This window comes from Lepidochelys kempii, chromosome 13 (assembly GCF_965140265.1).
Source record: "Lepidochelys kempii isolate rLepKem1 chromosome 13, rLepKem1.hap2, whole genome shotgun sequence".
In the NCBI taxonomy this organism is placed as follows: Eukaryota; Metazoa; Chordata; order Testudines; family Cheloniidae; genus Lepidochelys; species Lepidochelys kempii.
The window spans coordinates 2195972-2213920 of record NC_133268.1 but is presented as its reverse complement, the minus strand read 5'-3'; the positions used below and the strand labels follow the sequence as shown (position 1 = coordinate 2213920).

The 17949-nt window shown below is 53.4% G+C and overlaps 1 protein-coding gene across 1 annotated transcript in view; it reads left to right on the top strand.

The window, feature by feature from the left end:
* The window catches only part of XKR7 (XK related 7), a 33737-nt gene extending 16157 nt beyond the window's left edge, over positions 1 to 17580 (top strand). Inside the window, exons 2-3 of the mRNA XM_073308837.1 lie at positions 15238 to 15437; positions 16033 to 17580. Coding sequence (XP_073164938.1) covers positions 15238 to 15437; positions 16033 to 16985 — 1153 coding nt within the window. The 3' untranslated portion in view covers positions 16986 to 17580. The remainder of the gene's footprint in view (positions 1 to 15237; positions 15438 to 16032) is intronic.
* The last annotated feature ends 369 nt before the right edge of the window (positions 17581 to 17949 follow it).

The window sequence follows — 17949 nt, the reverse complement described above, 5'->3', positions numbered from 1 at the left end:
CTGGTGAGGCCTCATCTGGAGTACTGTGTCCAGTTTTGGGCCCCAACCTACAAGAAGGATGTGAAAAAATTGGAAAGCGTCCAGCAGAGGGCAACAAAAATGATTAGGGGACTGGAACACGTGATTTATGAGGAGAGGCTGAGGGAACTGGGATTGTTTAGTTTGCGGAAGAGAAGAATGAGGGGGGATTTGATAGCTGCTTTCAACTACCTGAAAGGGGGTTCCAGAGAGAATGGATCTAGACTGTTCTCAGTGGTAGCAGATGACAGAACGAGGAGTAATGGTCTCAAGTTGCAGTGGAGGAGGTTTAGGTTGGATATTAGGAAAAAACTTTTTCACTAGGAGGGTGGGGAAGCAGTGGAATGGGTTCCCTAGGGAGGTGGTGGAATCTCCTTCCTTAGAAGTTTTTAAGGTCAGGCTTGACAAAGCCCTGGCTGGGATGATTTAATTGGGGATTGGTCCTGCTTTGAGCAGGGGGTTGGACTAGATGACCTCCTGAGGTCCCTTCTAACCCTCATATTCTATGACAGTGATACTGGCTTTGTCGGGGTATACTGAGGCTCGGTTAATCTCTCGAGTGCTTGGAGATCCCCAGATGGAAGGGGCTGGTGCAGAACTGATGGTGTGAATAGGCTAAATACTGCTGTCCTCTTACTCAAGCCCCTTTTGACTCCGGCAGAGCTCCCCTGACTGCGATGAGAGTTGTGCCAAGTAAAAACTCAGTGAGGGCCTCAGGCTGTGGCTGGTTCTTACGAGCTGGTACATGGGGTGGGGGAGTGGAGCAGGTACTCGGCTATGTTCTTTCACCAGGCGCACACATGCTCTCCTGCGTATCATGGGGGATCTCGCTAGCAGCTCCCATTGCTTAATACGTGACTGGCGGGTGTTCAGCTGAGCCTGGTGTAAGAACCAATGTAGAGCCGAGCCGAGTTACTGGGCAGCCCCTACGTTTCCCCGGTGCAGAGCAGTCCCAAAGAGCAGGGACACCCGAGGGGTCAGGGTGGGGACGACTCCTCCTGACTTTGTGAGCTCCCTCACGTGGCTGGCCAAGAGTAGCGCTAGCTCTTCTGTGCAAACCCCCACAATCCCTTTCCAGGTGCCCAAAGGGGCTGATCTTTGAGGAAAAGCCGGGGTGCAGCCTCAAGGACTCACTGGGGTAGCCTGTGGGTCTTCCCTGAGAAATCCACATGTGGATCCCCACTCCAGCAAGACAGGGCCCCCTGCTGCCCAAGGTTGAAGTTCCTAGTGGGCAGTGATGGGGGGAGGCGGGCCTGTCCCTGCCCCTCTGGACCCTGAGAGTATAAGGGCTGGGGTAGCCTCTAGCGCCTATGGCGAGTCTGTTGGGGTTCTGCTGCAAGCCCCCCCCCTTGACTTGGCCTCTGGCTCTGCTGCTCAGTGTGGGGGAGCTACCCCTAGTCACTTTTCAGCCCATGCCCCCCAGGGCTGGACGCAGTGCGGGTGCTCAGGGTGACTGCCAGGAATGAGACCCTGGGCCGAGGTGCACAGGTTCGAGAGTTAGTTACTTACGCAGCTTCTATGAGCCTGCCTGTAAACAGAAAGCCGGCGTGGCGTGAGGCTGGGCGGGCACAGGGGTGGCTTGCTGGGTGGCAGAGTTTCTCCCCCTGGGGATATGGCTCTCCTGTCATCCCGGCCCTTCCCTGTCCTTCCCACAGTGATTGATGAATGTTTCCGCCATTAAGAGCCATTGCCAGGGATTCTGGCCCTTCCGAGTGGCTGGAAAATTGTCAAGAGCCCAGTAAATCCCCCGCCCTGCTGAATATTGAAAGCGCAGGATTAACAATCACTGTCACATGTCAGTGTCCTTGGTAACGCAGCCAGCCAGGGAGCTGTCAGCTCAGTGACAGCAGAAGGGCTCCTCTCTGTCTGCGGTGATACACCCCTAGCCCCAACTCTCCTCCCTCCGGGCTCCACTGCCCAGCCCAGCCTTGCCTGGCTCTGCCTCTCCCCTCCCGGTCCCTCAGCTGGCTGACTCACTCAGGCTGCTTTACTTCCCCTCTGCTCTCACCCCCCCGTTTTTCATTCAGCTCCCTGGTGTCTGCTGTCCTACAGACCAGATGCCCCTTTCCAGTGCACCAGCTGCAGGGGGCTTCACCCACCACTGAGGGGATTTCCAGCAGGGCTCCAGTTCTGCAGGGTCCCAGGCTTTCATGGGCAGGTGTCTCTGCCGTGCTTCAGCTCTGCAAGCCGCAGAGGCACTGTATAGTTGGTTAAATCCAGCCCGGGCACATATTCCCACCAGAGAATATTGGCAGGGAAGGTGGGCATCTGTCTGGCGTGGGCAGCCGGGCTCTGGCGCAGCAAGGCAGTCGGCTGGCGGTGTTCTGGCACTGCGGGATTCTGGCACCAAGGGAGCCCCCCTTGGGCAGTGCGGCATTCCATCGCACCCGCATCCCCGGCGGAGCAGCCTGGCACAGCAGCCTGGCAGGCTCTGGGGGAGGAAGGGGCAAGGCCTCCGTCCCTTGCAGGCTCTGGATTTACTCCCAAGTGGCCGTGCCTGCATACACAGGGCCCAGTGCTCTGCGGCTCTCCTGGGCAGCCCTGCTGATTTCTGGCCCTGTCTCTCCTCTCTGGGCCCAGCTGCCACACGCTCTTTCTGGCTCATTATCTATCTCTCCTTTGTCTCTAGGGGTGTCTCTCCCTCCTCTGCTGCTCCCTGGTTCCAGGGCCCACGCGCGCGCCCACCCACCCCTGCCCACGCACCCCTCCACATTACCCCACGTTGCTGTTTCTTCTGTCAAACCAATTGTCACTTTTCAGCTGCTCTGGAACCTTCAGGCTCCAAGAGTCCATCTGCCTCTCCCAGCAAATTTCTCTCCTTGCTGTCTCCTGAGCATCCTTCGGGGCCGGGCTCCCTTCCCTGGGGGTTTCCATTGCCAGTGTGTGCAAGAGGCGAAGGAAAGTCTCCTTCACAGGAGGCTGAGGGAAGCCGCTGTGCGAGTTCTGCCATCCAGCTCCTCCTCCACGCACAGAGCAGCAGCCGCGAGGGTGCCCCAGTGCCCGGGACAGTCACGGCCTGCAGCACCCAGCTCAGTGCATGGATAAGGAAAAGGTGGTTTCAGGGGCGAGTGGTGCATGTTTCACTGGAGAAGGGTTGTGCAGTTTGTTTGCCAAGAAGGCTTGGCTATTGGGCTGCAGTGAGAGAGACACAGAAAGACCCAAGATCTCTAGGAGCTTCCCCCTCCCCACCCATCCCTACCTGAGCACCGGTGCCACTGGCTCTCCCGCATCTTCCCACCCTCTGGGGTAAATTCATTTGACTGCTTCGGTATACAAATGACTGCTCCTATTAGAGCTCTTGCCTGAGCAAAAAGCAGCCACTATTCCCAGGGCAGGATCAAATATCTTCCGCCTGCCCCTGGCTTCCTGCTCCTTTACTCCCAGTTCCTGGTGGGGGTCTGAGAATGAGCTCTAGTTCAGGTCCCAGCGGCCCTGCCCTGGCCCCCCAGATGCCAGCTGCTACCTTCTCTCATCTGCTCTCCTTCCCTCGCTGCGTCTTGCACTTTCCCCCTCTCTTCTTCCTCCGTCACAAAGCCCTGCCGCCATGCTCTGGGAGCTGTGGGTCTCTGCGGGTCGCTGCGTGCCTGGTGGGTGGCATGATGAGTGGGGGTACCTGTGGCACCCCAGGTCTTGCCTGAGGGGCAGTCTGGAAGGGGGCTGGTCCCGTGGGTCTGGACTTGGATGTGGAGTGCTGCTGCGACGGTACGTCCCTGTGGGGAACCGAGCGGCAGCTTTCAGGGGGCTGTTAACCTGCCCTAGGGAGCGGGTGTGGCAGAAGTTTGGGCTGGAGGAGACCAAGGGTGGAGCGCTGTCCGGGCCGGAGGGTGAGGTGGAATGTGTGGGTCTGGGCCGGGGAGAGCCGCCTGAGGGACCACTACCTGGCAGTGATGCCTTCCTCTTTGCACACTCTGAACAGTGTGTTTCTCCATAAGCCAGGGACTGAGAAACCACGGGATCAAGTCCAGGGCTGGTGTAATCAGGCAAAACACCACTGAAACCAATGGTGAGGCACCAGTTTGCACCAGGCTTGAATTTGGCCCAGTAAGAGGAACGATCCCTCTCTGGGTGTGTTCACAGGCGCGTGTCTGTGGCTATTGCACAATGATAGGAATTGCTTCACTGCTCCCTCTTGTCTTGCCCATGTGTCCTAGCTGCAGCTTTGCACCTTGCTCTCTCTCCTTTATCCCCCTTGGGGCGATTCTGTCCTGCAGAAAGGTGCTTGGCCTCAAGACTGATATAGACGTTCCTTGGATCCCTGCATTCTGCATGGTCTAGGTACTCCACACCCCGATGAACCTGCTGCTGGCCACCTGCCGCTGCTGGATGACCCTCAGCCTGTCGCGGATACAACCCTAACCCTAAAGCTTATGCTCAGATAAATTTGTTAGTCTCTAAGATACCACAAGACGTCCTTTTCTTTTTCCTAACCCTCAAGTTACTCCTAGCACATGAGTGAGCACTAGCTAGCTCTGGCTGGTAAATAGACCCTGCCTTGTTCACTCCTGTTTGCCCACTAGTCCAAAGTCGCCCCCAGACTCCCTGTTATGGACTCCCTCTCTTCATACCCCCTGAGCAGAGCTGGGTGAAATATTTTTGGCACATAGGAAATTTGGTGAGAAATGCATTTTTCAGGACCCCTACACTGTCCATGAATTCAGAGTGAATTCGGCAAATGCCTTTGGCTGACAACTAAAATATCAAAAATCTGGAAGCGTTTTGCTTTTAAAAAAATTGAAACGAACCATTTTAAAACGTCTGGTTTGATTTGACATTTGAACATAAGAGTGGCCATACTGGGTCAGACCAAAGGTCCATGTAGTCCAGAATCCTGTCTTCCAACAGTGGCCAATGCCAGGTGCCCCCGAGGGAATGAACAGAACAGGGAATCATCAAGTGATCCATCCCCTGTCGCCATTCTCAGCTTCTGGCAAACAGAGGCTAGGCTAGGTGTAATTGGAAATATTTCATGTTGACCCCCACGTATTTTCTTCTGTATTTTATTCCACCAAGACACCCAAAAGTCAGTTTGGCTCGAAACAAACCAGTTTTCCCCTGGGATTTTTCAGTTCAGCCACCAAACTGACAAATCAGGTATTTCTTCAGCTCTGCTCCTGAGTGCTGGTTTCTCAGCTCTGGCCTAGCATTAGCTTCTCTCCCTGGGAATTATAGCAAGGCCATGGAAATAGAAACTTTGATTCCTAATCCCTGGAGTGCCAGCAGACTCCAATATCTGAGAGCTCCCTCACAGCCAGGGACTCCAAAAGAATCCAAGCAGAAAGCCAACCCCATGCCCGAGAGCAGATGCCTGGGCCACTCCATACCAAACTTCTGGCTTTGCAAAGTTGATCTTTTCAAGAGCAGAACTTTCTAGCACTGGTGCCCCACCCCTTTGAGAGCATTCGCTGGGCAGTTCACCCCCTCTGGTCCCACAGCCTCCCGTAGCCCCAGTCTGGGTAAAGAGGGCTCCTAGCACAAGGCAGCCAGAAGGAGCTGGGGCTGAGTGTGAGAAGCTGTTATGGAAAAGGACTCTAGACCCGTCCTTTGCCATCCTTCCCCAGCACATCGCCCCTGCCCAGGATTTCCGCTGCAGCACGTTCTTCCTTTCTTTCCCTGCTCGAAGATCACTGGGGTTTTGCACAGGCTGGGAGGTAGCCCAGCTTGGGAACACCAGCCCCTGTTGTTTGACATCCACACGGCCTTGCTTGGAGCTGCGTTATTCAGGGGAAATCACACCCAGAGACTCCTGCTGCAAGTCCCGCGGGGCTCGGTGGGACCATTCTTCCCTTCCCTTCTCCATGCACTGAAATCTTCCAAGAGATCTGCTCTGTATGTGTTGGGCCAACACTTCCTGCACTAAGAATGGGGAGGAGGCAAGCACTGAACCAGGAGGAACTCTCAGCTGGAACAGATGGCAGCTGCAGCTGAGTGCTCGCGCGGGCTGTGAGTTGGGGGGCTTTGCTCCTTGGGAAAGACGTATGTGTTGAAGGTGCCAGCGGAGTGTAATTTGTCTGTTCGCTGGCTAGATATGGCCCTGTCTCCGCTCTGCCTTTTATCAAATCCCCCACAGCAAGGAGCCCATTTCCCAGGAATAGTCGCTCAGGAGCAGTGACTTATTGCAGCTGAGAAAATGAACTTTGCTCAGGCTCTCCCGAGGCGGCCAGCACGTTCCTGGCTGCACCACAGGGGGGGCGCCAGGCCTTGGTGTCTTCCAGCAGCCAGAGCGGGGCCAAGCCCACCTCCTTGGAGCTGATATATGGGCTTAAAGTGCTGGGATACGGCTTTCTCCTGGCACTCACCAGCTAATGGAGTCGACTGACAGCATTTTATGAATCTGATACAAAGGCCATCAGTTTGCGTGACAGTTTTACTAGGTTGGGAGGGAGCTTTATAGTCCCACTTCCTTTTGCTTAATCTTTCTGTTTTCCCAGTCATTTGTCTCCCGCCTTCCAACACCTACGTGAGGTGGTTTGAGTAGCAGAGCAGTGTGGAGCACAGACCAGCAACCAGCTCCTCAGCCCTGCTCCACCACTGGGGCTCAGCTATGCCCTCTCGGGACGCCCTTTCCCCAGGGATCCAGCTCCCCAGCTGGCACAGTTCTCCTCCTTCCCGGGGCAAGGAGAGAGAGAGGAATTGGATGTCTAGTATATAATTCAGAGGATGTAATTGACTGTGAGCACCGAGGCTGTTTGTCCCCAGTGCCCTGGTGAGAGCCACAGGCAGCTGGGGAGAGCCTCTGGCGGTGAATACCTGGCCCCTGAGCTGGGTAAGGCAGGAGCTCCAGCACTGACTGGCTGTGAATCAAGCTGCATTGTAGCTCCCCTCACTTGTGGTCAGTTTTCCTTGAGCACCTGTGAATGTGAGATAATGAACAGCAAGGGTGAGACCATGAGATGACAGGGCACTGCTGTAGGGAACCTCAGATCTCTGGGGCGTTATGGCCTGGGTCAGGCAGGGCACCCTGCAGGGAATCATAGGATCATAGAATCATAGAAGATTAGGGTTGGAAGAGACCTCAAGATGTTATGCAGATAAAACTACACAGGATCGTTTCAGGGGACAAGACAATATGTCACATTTATTATAACACAATTTGATTTATGACCAATAACTAATTTCTAATACCTGTGTATACACACACACCCCACACACCCCAAATGTTCTGCAGCTGCTGTATAATTACCAGTCCTGAATGTAGCTTGGGTTCGTGGCGTGGGTTCGTAGCTTGTAGCGGCTCACTGGCCAGGAAAGCCGGGCACAAGGAAGAGCTGGGTCTCTGTTGGGCATGCACCAATGCCCTTCCATGTTGGCAGCAGAATGTTACCCTCCAAAGTCTTCCATCGCATCCATCCTTTTTATAGGCTTTAGTATGAATCCAGAGTCTATAGGTCCTGCTGTGTCAGGCTGCCTCTGGGTCCGGTGTGACTGATCACCCGTCAATTGCAGACATATGTCTTTCAGCCTGGGACCTGGCTTTGAAGTTTCTTCAGTTGTACTTTTGTTCTTTTCTTTTGAGGGTGGACTCTTCTTGCTTTGTCAGGGCTGTTGTCTGCATCTTCAGCCGTTGGCGTTTACACTTTATTTCATCAGGACAGGCTGGGGCTGGAGGTTGATTCCATCATCCATCCATCCCTCATTCCCACATCTAAACTACACTCATCAGATTACAGCCGGGTTTTGCAAAATGAAGGTTGCAGCAGGGTTTACAAAATGGAGTGAGCATTTTAAAATGGAGTTTGGGACAAGCTGAAATGGAGTTTGAGTTACAATATGGACAGGTGTAAGGAATGACAAACAGTGAGCAGAAGTTACAATATAGACAAGTATAATGAATGACAAACAGTGAGCAGAAGTTACAATGTTGAAACTGTGTAAAACAATTGGATTGAAAGTGAAACTCAATTAGCCAGTTATTGGGGTAACCGGTTTTATGAATGAATGTTGTTTCATTCAAAAAACTTTGCTTATGAAGTTATATTAATAAAGTGAACAATTAAAAACTATTTCATTGATCAGTTCTACAAGTAGGTCATCTGGTCCAGTGGTTCTCAAACTTGTGCACTGGCGACCCCTTTCACATAGCAAGCTGCTGAGTGCGACCCCCCTTATAAATTAAAAACACTTTTTTATATATCAAACACCATTATAAATGCTGGAGGCAAAGCGGGGTTTGGAGTGGAGGCTGACAGCTCGCGACCCCCCATGTAATAACCTCACGACCCCCTGAGGGGTCCTGACCCCCAGTTTGAGAACCCCTAATCTAGTCCAACCCCCTGCTCAAAGCAGGACCAACCCCAACTAAATTATCCCAGCCAGGGCTCTGTCAAGCCTGACCTTAAAAACCTCTAAGGATGGAGATTCCACCACCTCCCTAGAGAACCCATTCCAGTGTTTCACCACCCTCCGCGTGAAATAGTGTTTCCTAATATCCTACCTAGACCTCCCCCACTGCAACTTGAGACCATTGCTCCTTGTTCTATCATCTGCCACCACTGAGGACAGCTGAGCTCCATCCTCTTTGGAACCCCCTTCATGTAGTTGAAGGCGGCTATCAAATCTCTCCCCACCCCCCTTCTCTTCTGTCGACGAAATAAGCCCAGTTCCCTCAGCCTTTTCTCATAAGTCATGTGCCCCAGCCCCCTGATCATTTTCGCTGCCCTCCGCTATAGTGAGGGTCCCAAAACTGGACGCAATACTCCAGATGTGGCCTCACCAGTGCTGAATAGAGGGGAATAATCACTGCCCTTGATCTGCTGGCAATACTTCTACTAATGCAGCCCAATATGCCGTTAGTCTTCTTGGCAACAAGGATACACTGTTGACTCATATCCAGCTTCTCGTCCACTGTATTCCCCAGCTCCTTTTCTGCAGAACTGCTGCTTAACCAGTCGGTCCCCAGTCTGTAGCGGTACATGGGATTCTTCCATCCTAAGTGCAGGACTCTGCACTTGTCCTTGTTAAACTTCATCAGATTTCTTTTGGCCCAATCCTCCAATTTATCTAGGTCACTCTGGACCCTATCCCTACCCTCCATAGTATCTACCTCTGCCTCCAGCTTAGTGTCATCCACGAATTTGCTGAAGGTGCAATCCATCCCATCCTCTACATCATTAATGAAGATGTTGAACAAAACCGGCCCTAGGACCAACTTCTGGGGCACTCTGCTTGATACTGGCTGCCAACTAGAAATGGAGCCATTGATCACTACCCGTTGAGCCTGACAATCTAGCCAGCTTTCTATCCACCTTATAGTCCATTCATCCACCCCATACTTCTTTAACTTGCTGGCAAGAATATTGTGGAAGACTGTATCAAAAGCTTTGCTAAAGTCAAGGTATATCGCGTCCACCGCTTTCCCCATATCCACAGAGCCAGTTATCTCCTCACAGAAGACAATCAGGTTGGTCAGGCACGACTTGCCCTTGGTGAATCCATGTTGACTGTTCCCAATCACCTTCGTCTCCTCCAAGTGCTTCACAGTGGATTCCTTGGGGACCTGCTCCATGGTTTTCCAGGGACTGAGGTGAGGCTGATGGGTCTGTAGTTCCCCGGATTCTCCTTCTTCCCATTTTTAAAGATGAGCATGATATTTGCCTCGTTCCAGTCGTCCGGGACCTCCCCCCATCGCCACGAGTTTTCAAAGATAATGGCCAATGGCTCTGCAATCACATCCGCCAACTCCCTCAGCACCCTCGGCTGCATTAGATCCGGCCCCATGGACTTGTGCATGTCCAGCTTTTCTAAATAGTCCTGAACCTGTTATTTCACCATTGAGGGCTGCTCGTCTCCTCCCCATGCTGTGCTGCCCAGTGCAGCAGTCTGGGAGCTGACCTCTGTGAAGACAGAGGCAAAAAAAGCGTTGAGTACTCCAGCTTTTTCCACATCCTCTGTCCCTAGGTTGCCTCCCTCATTCAGCAAGGGGCCCACACTTTCCCTGACCTCCTTGTCGCCAACATACCTGTAGAAGCCCTACTTGTTCCCCTTCACATTTCTTGCTAGCTGCAACTCCAATTGTGGTTTGGCCTTCCTGATGACTCTGCCCCTGCAGGCTCGAGCAATATCTTTATACTCCTCCCTAGTCATCTGTCCGAGTTTCCAATTCTTGTAAGCTTCCTTTTTGTGTTTAAGCTCACACGGCTGGAGCCATTGCTCTCTGATGTGCATGGCTGTGGACAATTCCCACAGACTAGTCACCCCGCATCAGTCCTGGGGGCAGGGCTATAAGACAGAAGGGAATTTGCAGCTTGAATTGTGCTCACCTAAGGCTCTGTCTACACCGGAGTCAGGGGTGTGACCGTAGACGTACCCCAATTAGCTCCGGTGCCAATAGCAGGGAAGCCGTGATAGCAGAGACAACAGCAGGGCTGCACACACTGGCCTTGGGGGTGTACTTGAGGGCTAGCTTCCCCGCTGCTGTTCCTGGAGATGGTGAGATCAAAGCCAGGCTAGGGGTGTGTACACATGCCACAGTCGCACCTCAGATTGTCATGTAGACAGGATTCCTGTGGCCCAGTGGCTGCATAGGAGCTGCCTGGAGCAGAGGGCAGTGTAAAAGCACAAAAGCCTCTTCCTCGGCCTCTGGCAATGGCTCACCACAGACCCAGCGCAGCTGGTCGGTCCCAGGCTTGTTGCTGGTGGGGGGGAAGGGAGTCCAGTCCCTGTTTGCAAGGTAAAAGACGGCCTGTTTGTAAATCACAAGCATGTGTCCACACAAACACCTCCGCTGACCCCACGCTGGCTACCATATGGCAGGCACAAGCCATGTGATGGCAGCAGCCAGAGCCAGGGAAGGCTCCGTCATCAAAACCCTGTGAGTTTCCTGCATACAGCTCCCGAGGTCTCAGTCAGAGCAGCTGTTCCCTTTATCCTGTCTGATCAGCACGGCAGGGGAAGAGGGGCAGGCCTCAGTCGGGTTAGGGAAAAAATAGATATCCACTTCCGAAAGCCAAGGTGCCACGTTCTCCCTCTGAGATCAGTGCTGCCAAACTGCACCCCCCAGGTCAGTGTGCAACCCAGCGAGATAGACCAGGGATCTCACGCTGGAGGGGAGAGTGGGTGTGATCCCAGTGAAATAGACCAGAACTCCGCGTTCACAAGGCGAAAGGTATCGTGATATCCCAGGGAAAGATACTGGGACTCAGTATACAAAGAGGCCAGACTCTGTGGCATGAACAACTGTGGGGATGTGCAGCCTAGCCAGACTCTGTACCCACTGATGCCCTGCATATCCTGCGAGGGGATCCCCTTCAAGGGCATCTGGGTATGCCCAGTTCCTGTCCTGGCCCGAGCCCAGCATGCCCAGTCTCTCCTGGATCCCTGTGAGGGTGGGTTTGGGTTACTCTCTTGCTGATTGGCAGTCAGGCTGACCAGTCTTCTACCTCTCCCACATTCCCCCCAGCCACAGAAGCCTCCTGTACAAGGCTGCAGGGCGTCTGCACAGGGCTCTGTTTCATGGCACACAACACGGGATCCCTGCATGGAACGCGGCATCCTCCTACCCCACCAGGCACCAATCTGGCTGCCTTTGGGGCCCTCTGCACCCAGGAGGAAGAGCTCAGCACTTGTCCCATGACCAGTAACAGCTATTAACATGCAGAGCCAGAGGGGAAAATGTTATACTTATAAGAAGTACACGGGATCTTTATAGGGGAGAAGGCAGCACGCCGCATTTATTGAGAATACAACAGTTAGCGTGTGCTTTTCAATCACACACCCCATGCACACAGTCCTGCCAGTCGATGTTTATAGTTACCAGTCCAGAGTCTGGATCAATCTAGTGGCCAGCCAGACTGGTCGCAAAGGGGAGCAGGGCTCTGTTGGTTGTGATCCGATGCTCCCGGAGCGTGGCAAGATGAACCCAAAGTCCCATGGCCAAGCACCCTGTTCTTATAGTCTTTTTTCCCTGTTGAAGTCTATGGATTTTGCTGTGTCATTTTGTGACCGGTTACTTCTTCATTCGTGTATCTTTTGGTGTAAACATTCCAATACACCTCCGAGAGGGTCATCCTGTCCTGGTTCCAATTTAATCAATTGTCCTGTCTTTAGGGGTGTCAGCCTTCCCCTCAGGGTCGTCAATCTGCCCTTCCTTCATTATGGATGCACGTTGACGGTTCTCTGGTGTCCTTAAATCTCTTCACTCCTTCTTCCTTGACCATCTGGCTATAACAACGGCCTTCACACCTTATCTTTTCCTGATGCAAACACTCCTCATTCACACAAACTGTCTTTTTATAAAAAGAAAAGGAGGACTTGTGGCACCTTAGAGACTAACCAATTTATTTGAGCATGAGCTTTCGTGAGCTACAGCTCACTTCATCAGATGTTTACCGTGGAAACTGCAGCAGACTTTATATACACACAGAAATCATGAAACAATACCTCCTCCCACCCCACTGTCCTGCTGGTAATAGCTTATCTAAAGTGATCAACAGGTGGGCCATTTCCAGCACAAATCCAGGTTTTCTCACCCTCCACCCCCCCACACAAATTCACTCTCCTGCTGGTGCTAGCCCATCCAAAGTGACAACTCTTTACATAATCAAGTCGGGCTATTTCCTGCATAGATCAAGGTTTTCTCACATCCCCCCCACCCCCATACACACACAAACTCACTCTCCTGCTGGTAATAGCTCATCTAAACTGACCATTCTCCAGGTTTAAATCCAAGTTAAACCAGAACATCTGGGGGGGGGGGGTAGGAAAAAGCAAGAGGAAACAGGCTACCTTGCATAATGACTTAGCCACTCCCAGTCTCTATTTAAGCCTAAATTAATAGTATCCAATTTGCAAATGAATTCCAATTCAGCAGTTTCTCGCTGGAGTCTGGATTTGAAGTTTTTTTGTTTTAAGATAGCGACCTTCATGTCTGTGATTGCGTGACCAGAGAGATTGAAGTGTTCTCCGACTGGTTTATGAATGTTATAATTCTTGACATCTGATTTGTGTCCATTTATTCTTTTACGTAGAGACTGTCCAGTTTGACCAATGTACATGGCAGAGGGGCATTGCTGGCACATGATGGCATAGATCACATTGGTGGATGTGCAGGTGAACGAGCCTCTGATAGTGTGGCTGATGTTATTAGGCCCTGTGATGGTGTCCCCTGAATAGATATGTGGGCACAATTGGCAACGGGCTTTGTTGCAAGGATAAGTTCCTGGGTTAGTGGTTCTGTTGTGTGGTATGTGGTTGTTGGTGAGTATTTGCTTCAGGTTGCGGGGCTGTCTGTAGGCAAGGACTGGCCTGTCTCCCAAGACTTGTGAGAGTGTTGGGTCATCCTTTAGGATAGGTTGTAGATCCTTAATAATGCGTTGGAGGGGTTTTAGTTGGGGGCTGAAGGTGACGGCTAGTGGCGTTCTGTTATTTTCTTTGTTAGGCCTGTCCTGTAGTAGGTAACTTCTGGGAACTCTTCTGGCTCTATCAATCTGTTTCTTTACTTCTGCAGGTGGGTATTGTAGTTGTAAGAAAGCTTGAAAGAAATAGAGACTGGGAGTGGCTAAGTCATTATGCAAGGTAGCCTGTTTCCTCTTGCTTTTTCCTACCCCCCCCCCCCCAGATGTTCTGGTTTAACTTGGATTTAAACCTGGAGAATGGTCAGTTTAGATGAGCTATTACCAGCAGGAGAGTGAGTTTGTGTGTGTATGGGGGTGGGGGGGATGTGAGAAAACCTTGATCTATGCAGGAAATAGCCCGACTTGATTATGTAAAGAGTTGTCACTTTGGATGGGCTAGCACCAGCAGGAGAGTGAATTTGTGTGGGGGGGTGGAGGGTGAGAAAACCTGGATTTGTGCTGGAAATGGCCCACCTGTTGATCACTTTAGATAAGCTATTACCAGCAGGACAGTGGGGTGGGAGGAGGTATTGTTTCATGATTTCTGTGTGTATATAAAGTCTGCTGCAGTTTCCACGGTAAACATCTGATGAAGTGAGCTGTAGCTCACGAAAGCTCATGCTCAAATAAATTGGTTAGTCTCTAAGGTGCCACAAGTACTCCTTTTCTTTTTGCGAATACAGACTAACACGGCTGTTCCTCTGAAACCTGTCTTTTTATAGAGACCTTTGAGAATACAAACAGTGTCAGTTTATTTTGAGCAAAAGACATTGTAAATTAAGCCTTCCTCTAATCTCCTTAACATAGACACAATACAAGATCCTGTCTCTTACTTACTAAACCTTAAAACAAAGAAATGTATATTTAACTAGAGTGCCTAATTTGTAATACATATAGGAAATCATAGTAGACATTATAACTTATCCTAAAACAAAAGGGTGACCATAATCAGGCGTAAGGATTGTGCTGGTCTGTCCCTGCCTTAACATCAGTACAGACACTGGTAGTCTGTCAGAGGGTCATTCCTTTCTGCTATTCAAAAAGGGTGGCTGGCAGGATGAAATCAAATCATACATTAATTCTCATAGTACAGTTATAAAATCCTGCTCCTACAGAGACTTCAAGCAGGAGGAGCACAGGAAAGCATCTGCTAGTGGACTCACTTGTCCTGTCACGCGTCTCCTTGCCCAGCGAAGGTGTTGGCAGAACGGGGTCAGCCTCAGGGGGGAGCATGGGACATTAGACCTGAGTGGGAGTTTTACCGAGTTCCTTTGGCACCCCAGGGATTTCAAAGGGCGTCACAAAGCAGTGAGTTAAACACTCAGGGCAGGCAAGAGCTCAAGGAGGAAGATCCTGAGCCCCATGCATTAGCAGCTGCTTCACTGAGAGGGGGCGCTGGCCTGGACGCGGCTGTTCTCCCCTGCTGCCGGGATACCTCGTTAGGAGAGCGAGAAAGGACCTCGCTTCAATGTCTCGTCCCAAAGGCGGGGTATTCAACCGGGCAGCCCCCTGCCCCTCTGCTCCACTGCAGGGCCAGAGGGGAGCGCGATGCCAGCTGGCCTATTCGCTGCGAGGGGAAGGAGGATACTCATCTCCCCCATCCCGGGTTTCTGTGGCCAGCTATGAACGTGCTCGGGATGAATCTGAACATACTTGGAAGGATCCTCGAGTCTCCCAAACTTCGGTGCCTTACCCTGGCCCCACAATGCAGGATTCTGTGGCCTTGCTCTTATCCCCCGGACCAGCCGCTGCCTGCCTACCCCAAGCCTAGACTGCATGGCTGGGCCGGGCAGCAGGGCCGCGTGCCAGTCTCTGACATTCAGGGGTCAAGCGAGTGGGGAGCACGGGCTCGCTCCAGTCTCACCCGCTGTCTTCCCTGCCTCCTGCACAGGTACCTCCGGACCCTGTACCTCGGCCTCCAGAGCCGCTGGCAGTCAGAGCACAGACAGCGCCACTTCTACTGGAGGATGATGTTCGAGAGCGCGGACATCAGCATGCTGCGGCTGCTGGAGACCTTCCTGAAGAGCGCCCCCCAGCTGGTGCTGCAGCTGAGCATCATGGTGCAACAGAACAACATTGAGCCCCTGCAGGGTAAGGGACGACCCCCGCCGACCCAGCCCCCATCCCAGCCTTCCTGCCCCCTCTCATCACCTGTCACTGCCGGGGACGTGCCACGAAATTAAAAGGTGGCAAATTCAAAACTGAGAGACAGAAAGGGTTTCTCACACAGTGGGGGAGGAGACTGTGGAACTCTCTGCCACTGGGAGTTGCTGAGGCCAAGAATTTAGCAAGAGTCGAAAAGGGATTGGACACTTGTACGGATAACGAAAACAACCAGAGCTGTCAATAGTTAATGGTCAAATTCTGGAAGGGACATAAAACCTCCTGCTTTGGAGCTGAAGCCAGAGTCTCTAACTGAGGGACCGGGAGGAGACCTAATGTGGTGGCAGATTATCGCATATCTGCTCCTGCGGATTCTTACCCCTTCCCCTGCAGGATCTGATGTTGGGCTCTGGCACAGACAGGACACTGGGCTAGAGGGAGCTGGGATCTGATCCAGCCTGGCCACACCCATGTTCCATCTTCTGTCTTCCCTTCCTCTTCCTCCCATCTCATACCATCCCCTCCTCCTGTTCCTCTCCTTCCTCTCCCCTCCAACTCCCTGACTCATTCTGTGTCTCCGCAGGTCTCTCGGCCTCAGCCTCCCTGGTGTCCCTGGCGTGGATGATCGCCTCCTACCAAAAGGTGCTGCGGGACTCGCGTGAGGACAAGATGCCCATGTCCTACAAGGGGGCAGTGGTGCAGATCCTCTGGCACCTGTTCACCATCGCTGCCCGCGCCATTGCCTTCGCCCTCTTTGCCTCCGTGTTCCAGCTCTACTTTGGCATCTTCATCGTCACGCATTGGTGCATCATGACCTTCTGGATCATCCAGGGGGAGACGGACTTCTGCATGTCCAAATGGGAGGAGATCATCTACAACATGGTGGTGGGCATCATCTACATCTTCTGCTGGTTCAACGTGAAGGAGGGCCGGAGCCGCTGCCGCATGGCCATCTACTACACCATTACGCTGGCGGAGAACGCGGCCCTCACCGGGCTCTGGTACATGTACTATGACCGCCAGGCCACCGCTGACTTCGACGCCTTAATCATCGTCTGCGTGGTCTCCTCCAGCTTCGCCCTGGGCATCTTCTTCATGTTCATCTACTACTGCCTCTTGCACCCCAACGGGCCAGTGTTCGGCCCCCAGACCAGCGGCTGCATTTTCAAAAAGGCGCCGGCCGCCTGCGTGGGACCCCCGGAGGACGTAATCACCAGCCCCCCGCGCTCCTTGCCACGGACTACAGGGGGGGAGAGGGAAGGGGTGCCAGGGGACAGGGACAGCTGCGTGCCTGTTTTTCAGGTCAGGCCAAGCGTCCCCCCAACCCCTGTTGCCCGCGCCCCCCGGACAGAAGGGCCCGTCATCCGAATAGATCTGCCCAGGAAGAAGTACCCTGCCTGGGACGCCCATTTCATTGACAGGCGGCTCCGTAAGACGATCCTAGCGCTGGAGTATTCTTCTCCGGCTACCCCACGCCTGCAGTACCGCAGCATGGGGGCCTCGCAGGAGGTGCTGGAGTATGAGACCACGGTGTAGGCCACCGCGGGAGCCATGTAACTGCCTAGCATGCCCCCCCACCCCCACCGTGGGGCTGACACAATGGTGCATTTCCAGAACCCAAGGGGGGTCGCTGGTCAGAGCCCACTGGCCGCCAGCCAAGCCCGGCCTTCCGCTGCCCTGGAGAGTGGCTGTCCAGTATCTTCTTAGCATTTTGCCTTTGTGTTCATTCGCACTGATGGCCCCGCACCTCCCCGCTCTACCCCCCATCCCAGAGGGGTTGGCGAGGTCAGCTGGTGCTACCTGCCCCGCTCTGCCTTGACGAGCTCCCCCTCTAGGCAATGCCATGGCAAAGTTTTCCTCCCTGTGCCCCAGTTGCGTCCAGGCTGCCTCCCTGGCACCCCCACAGATGGGCCCAGAGGAGTCCATCCTCCCCTCCAGGCGGGAGTCTTTGTTGGTGCTGAAATACCTCACCTGTACCTGAGCTCAAACAGCCTGGAGCCGCCCCATGGTGTGGCCTCTAGCCACCGGCAAAGGGGCAGGGCACCTGGTGCAGGAGGGGTTGCACAGAGCCCGGCTGGAGAGGCTGGGGAGCAGCTTCCTTGTGGGTGTGAGGACTGGCCGGAGCTGGGGAGCAGGGTGTGGGAGGGGCCACGGAATGGGGGGTGGGGGAATCAGGGAAGGCTGAGCGCCCTGGGTACAGAAGTGCACCACAACCCCCAGTTACTCTGGGCACAGGGGGGCCCTGGGAAGTGGGGCTGAAGCATGCGGAGCTCTGGGGGAAAGGTGGGGCCCTGGTTGCTGGAACACACACTGGGTGCTGGGGCGTGCCGGGGGTGCTGGGGTAAGGTGGAGCATGGCAAGATCACAGGCGCAATCCTTCATCATTCCTGTGTGAAGTCTGTTCCCGCCATTCCCTGGGCCTTGGAATTAAGGGAATGACGTTGGGCCCCCTCCCCGTTGTTCCCCCACCCACACACACACACACCCTGAAATGCCTGCC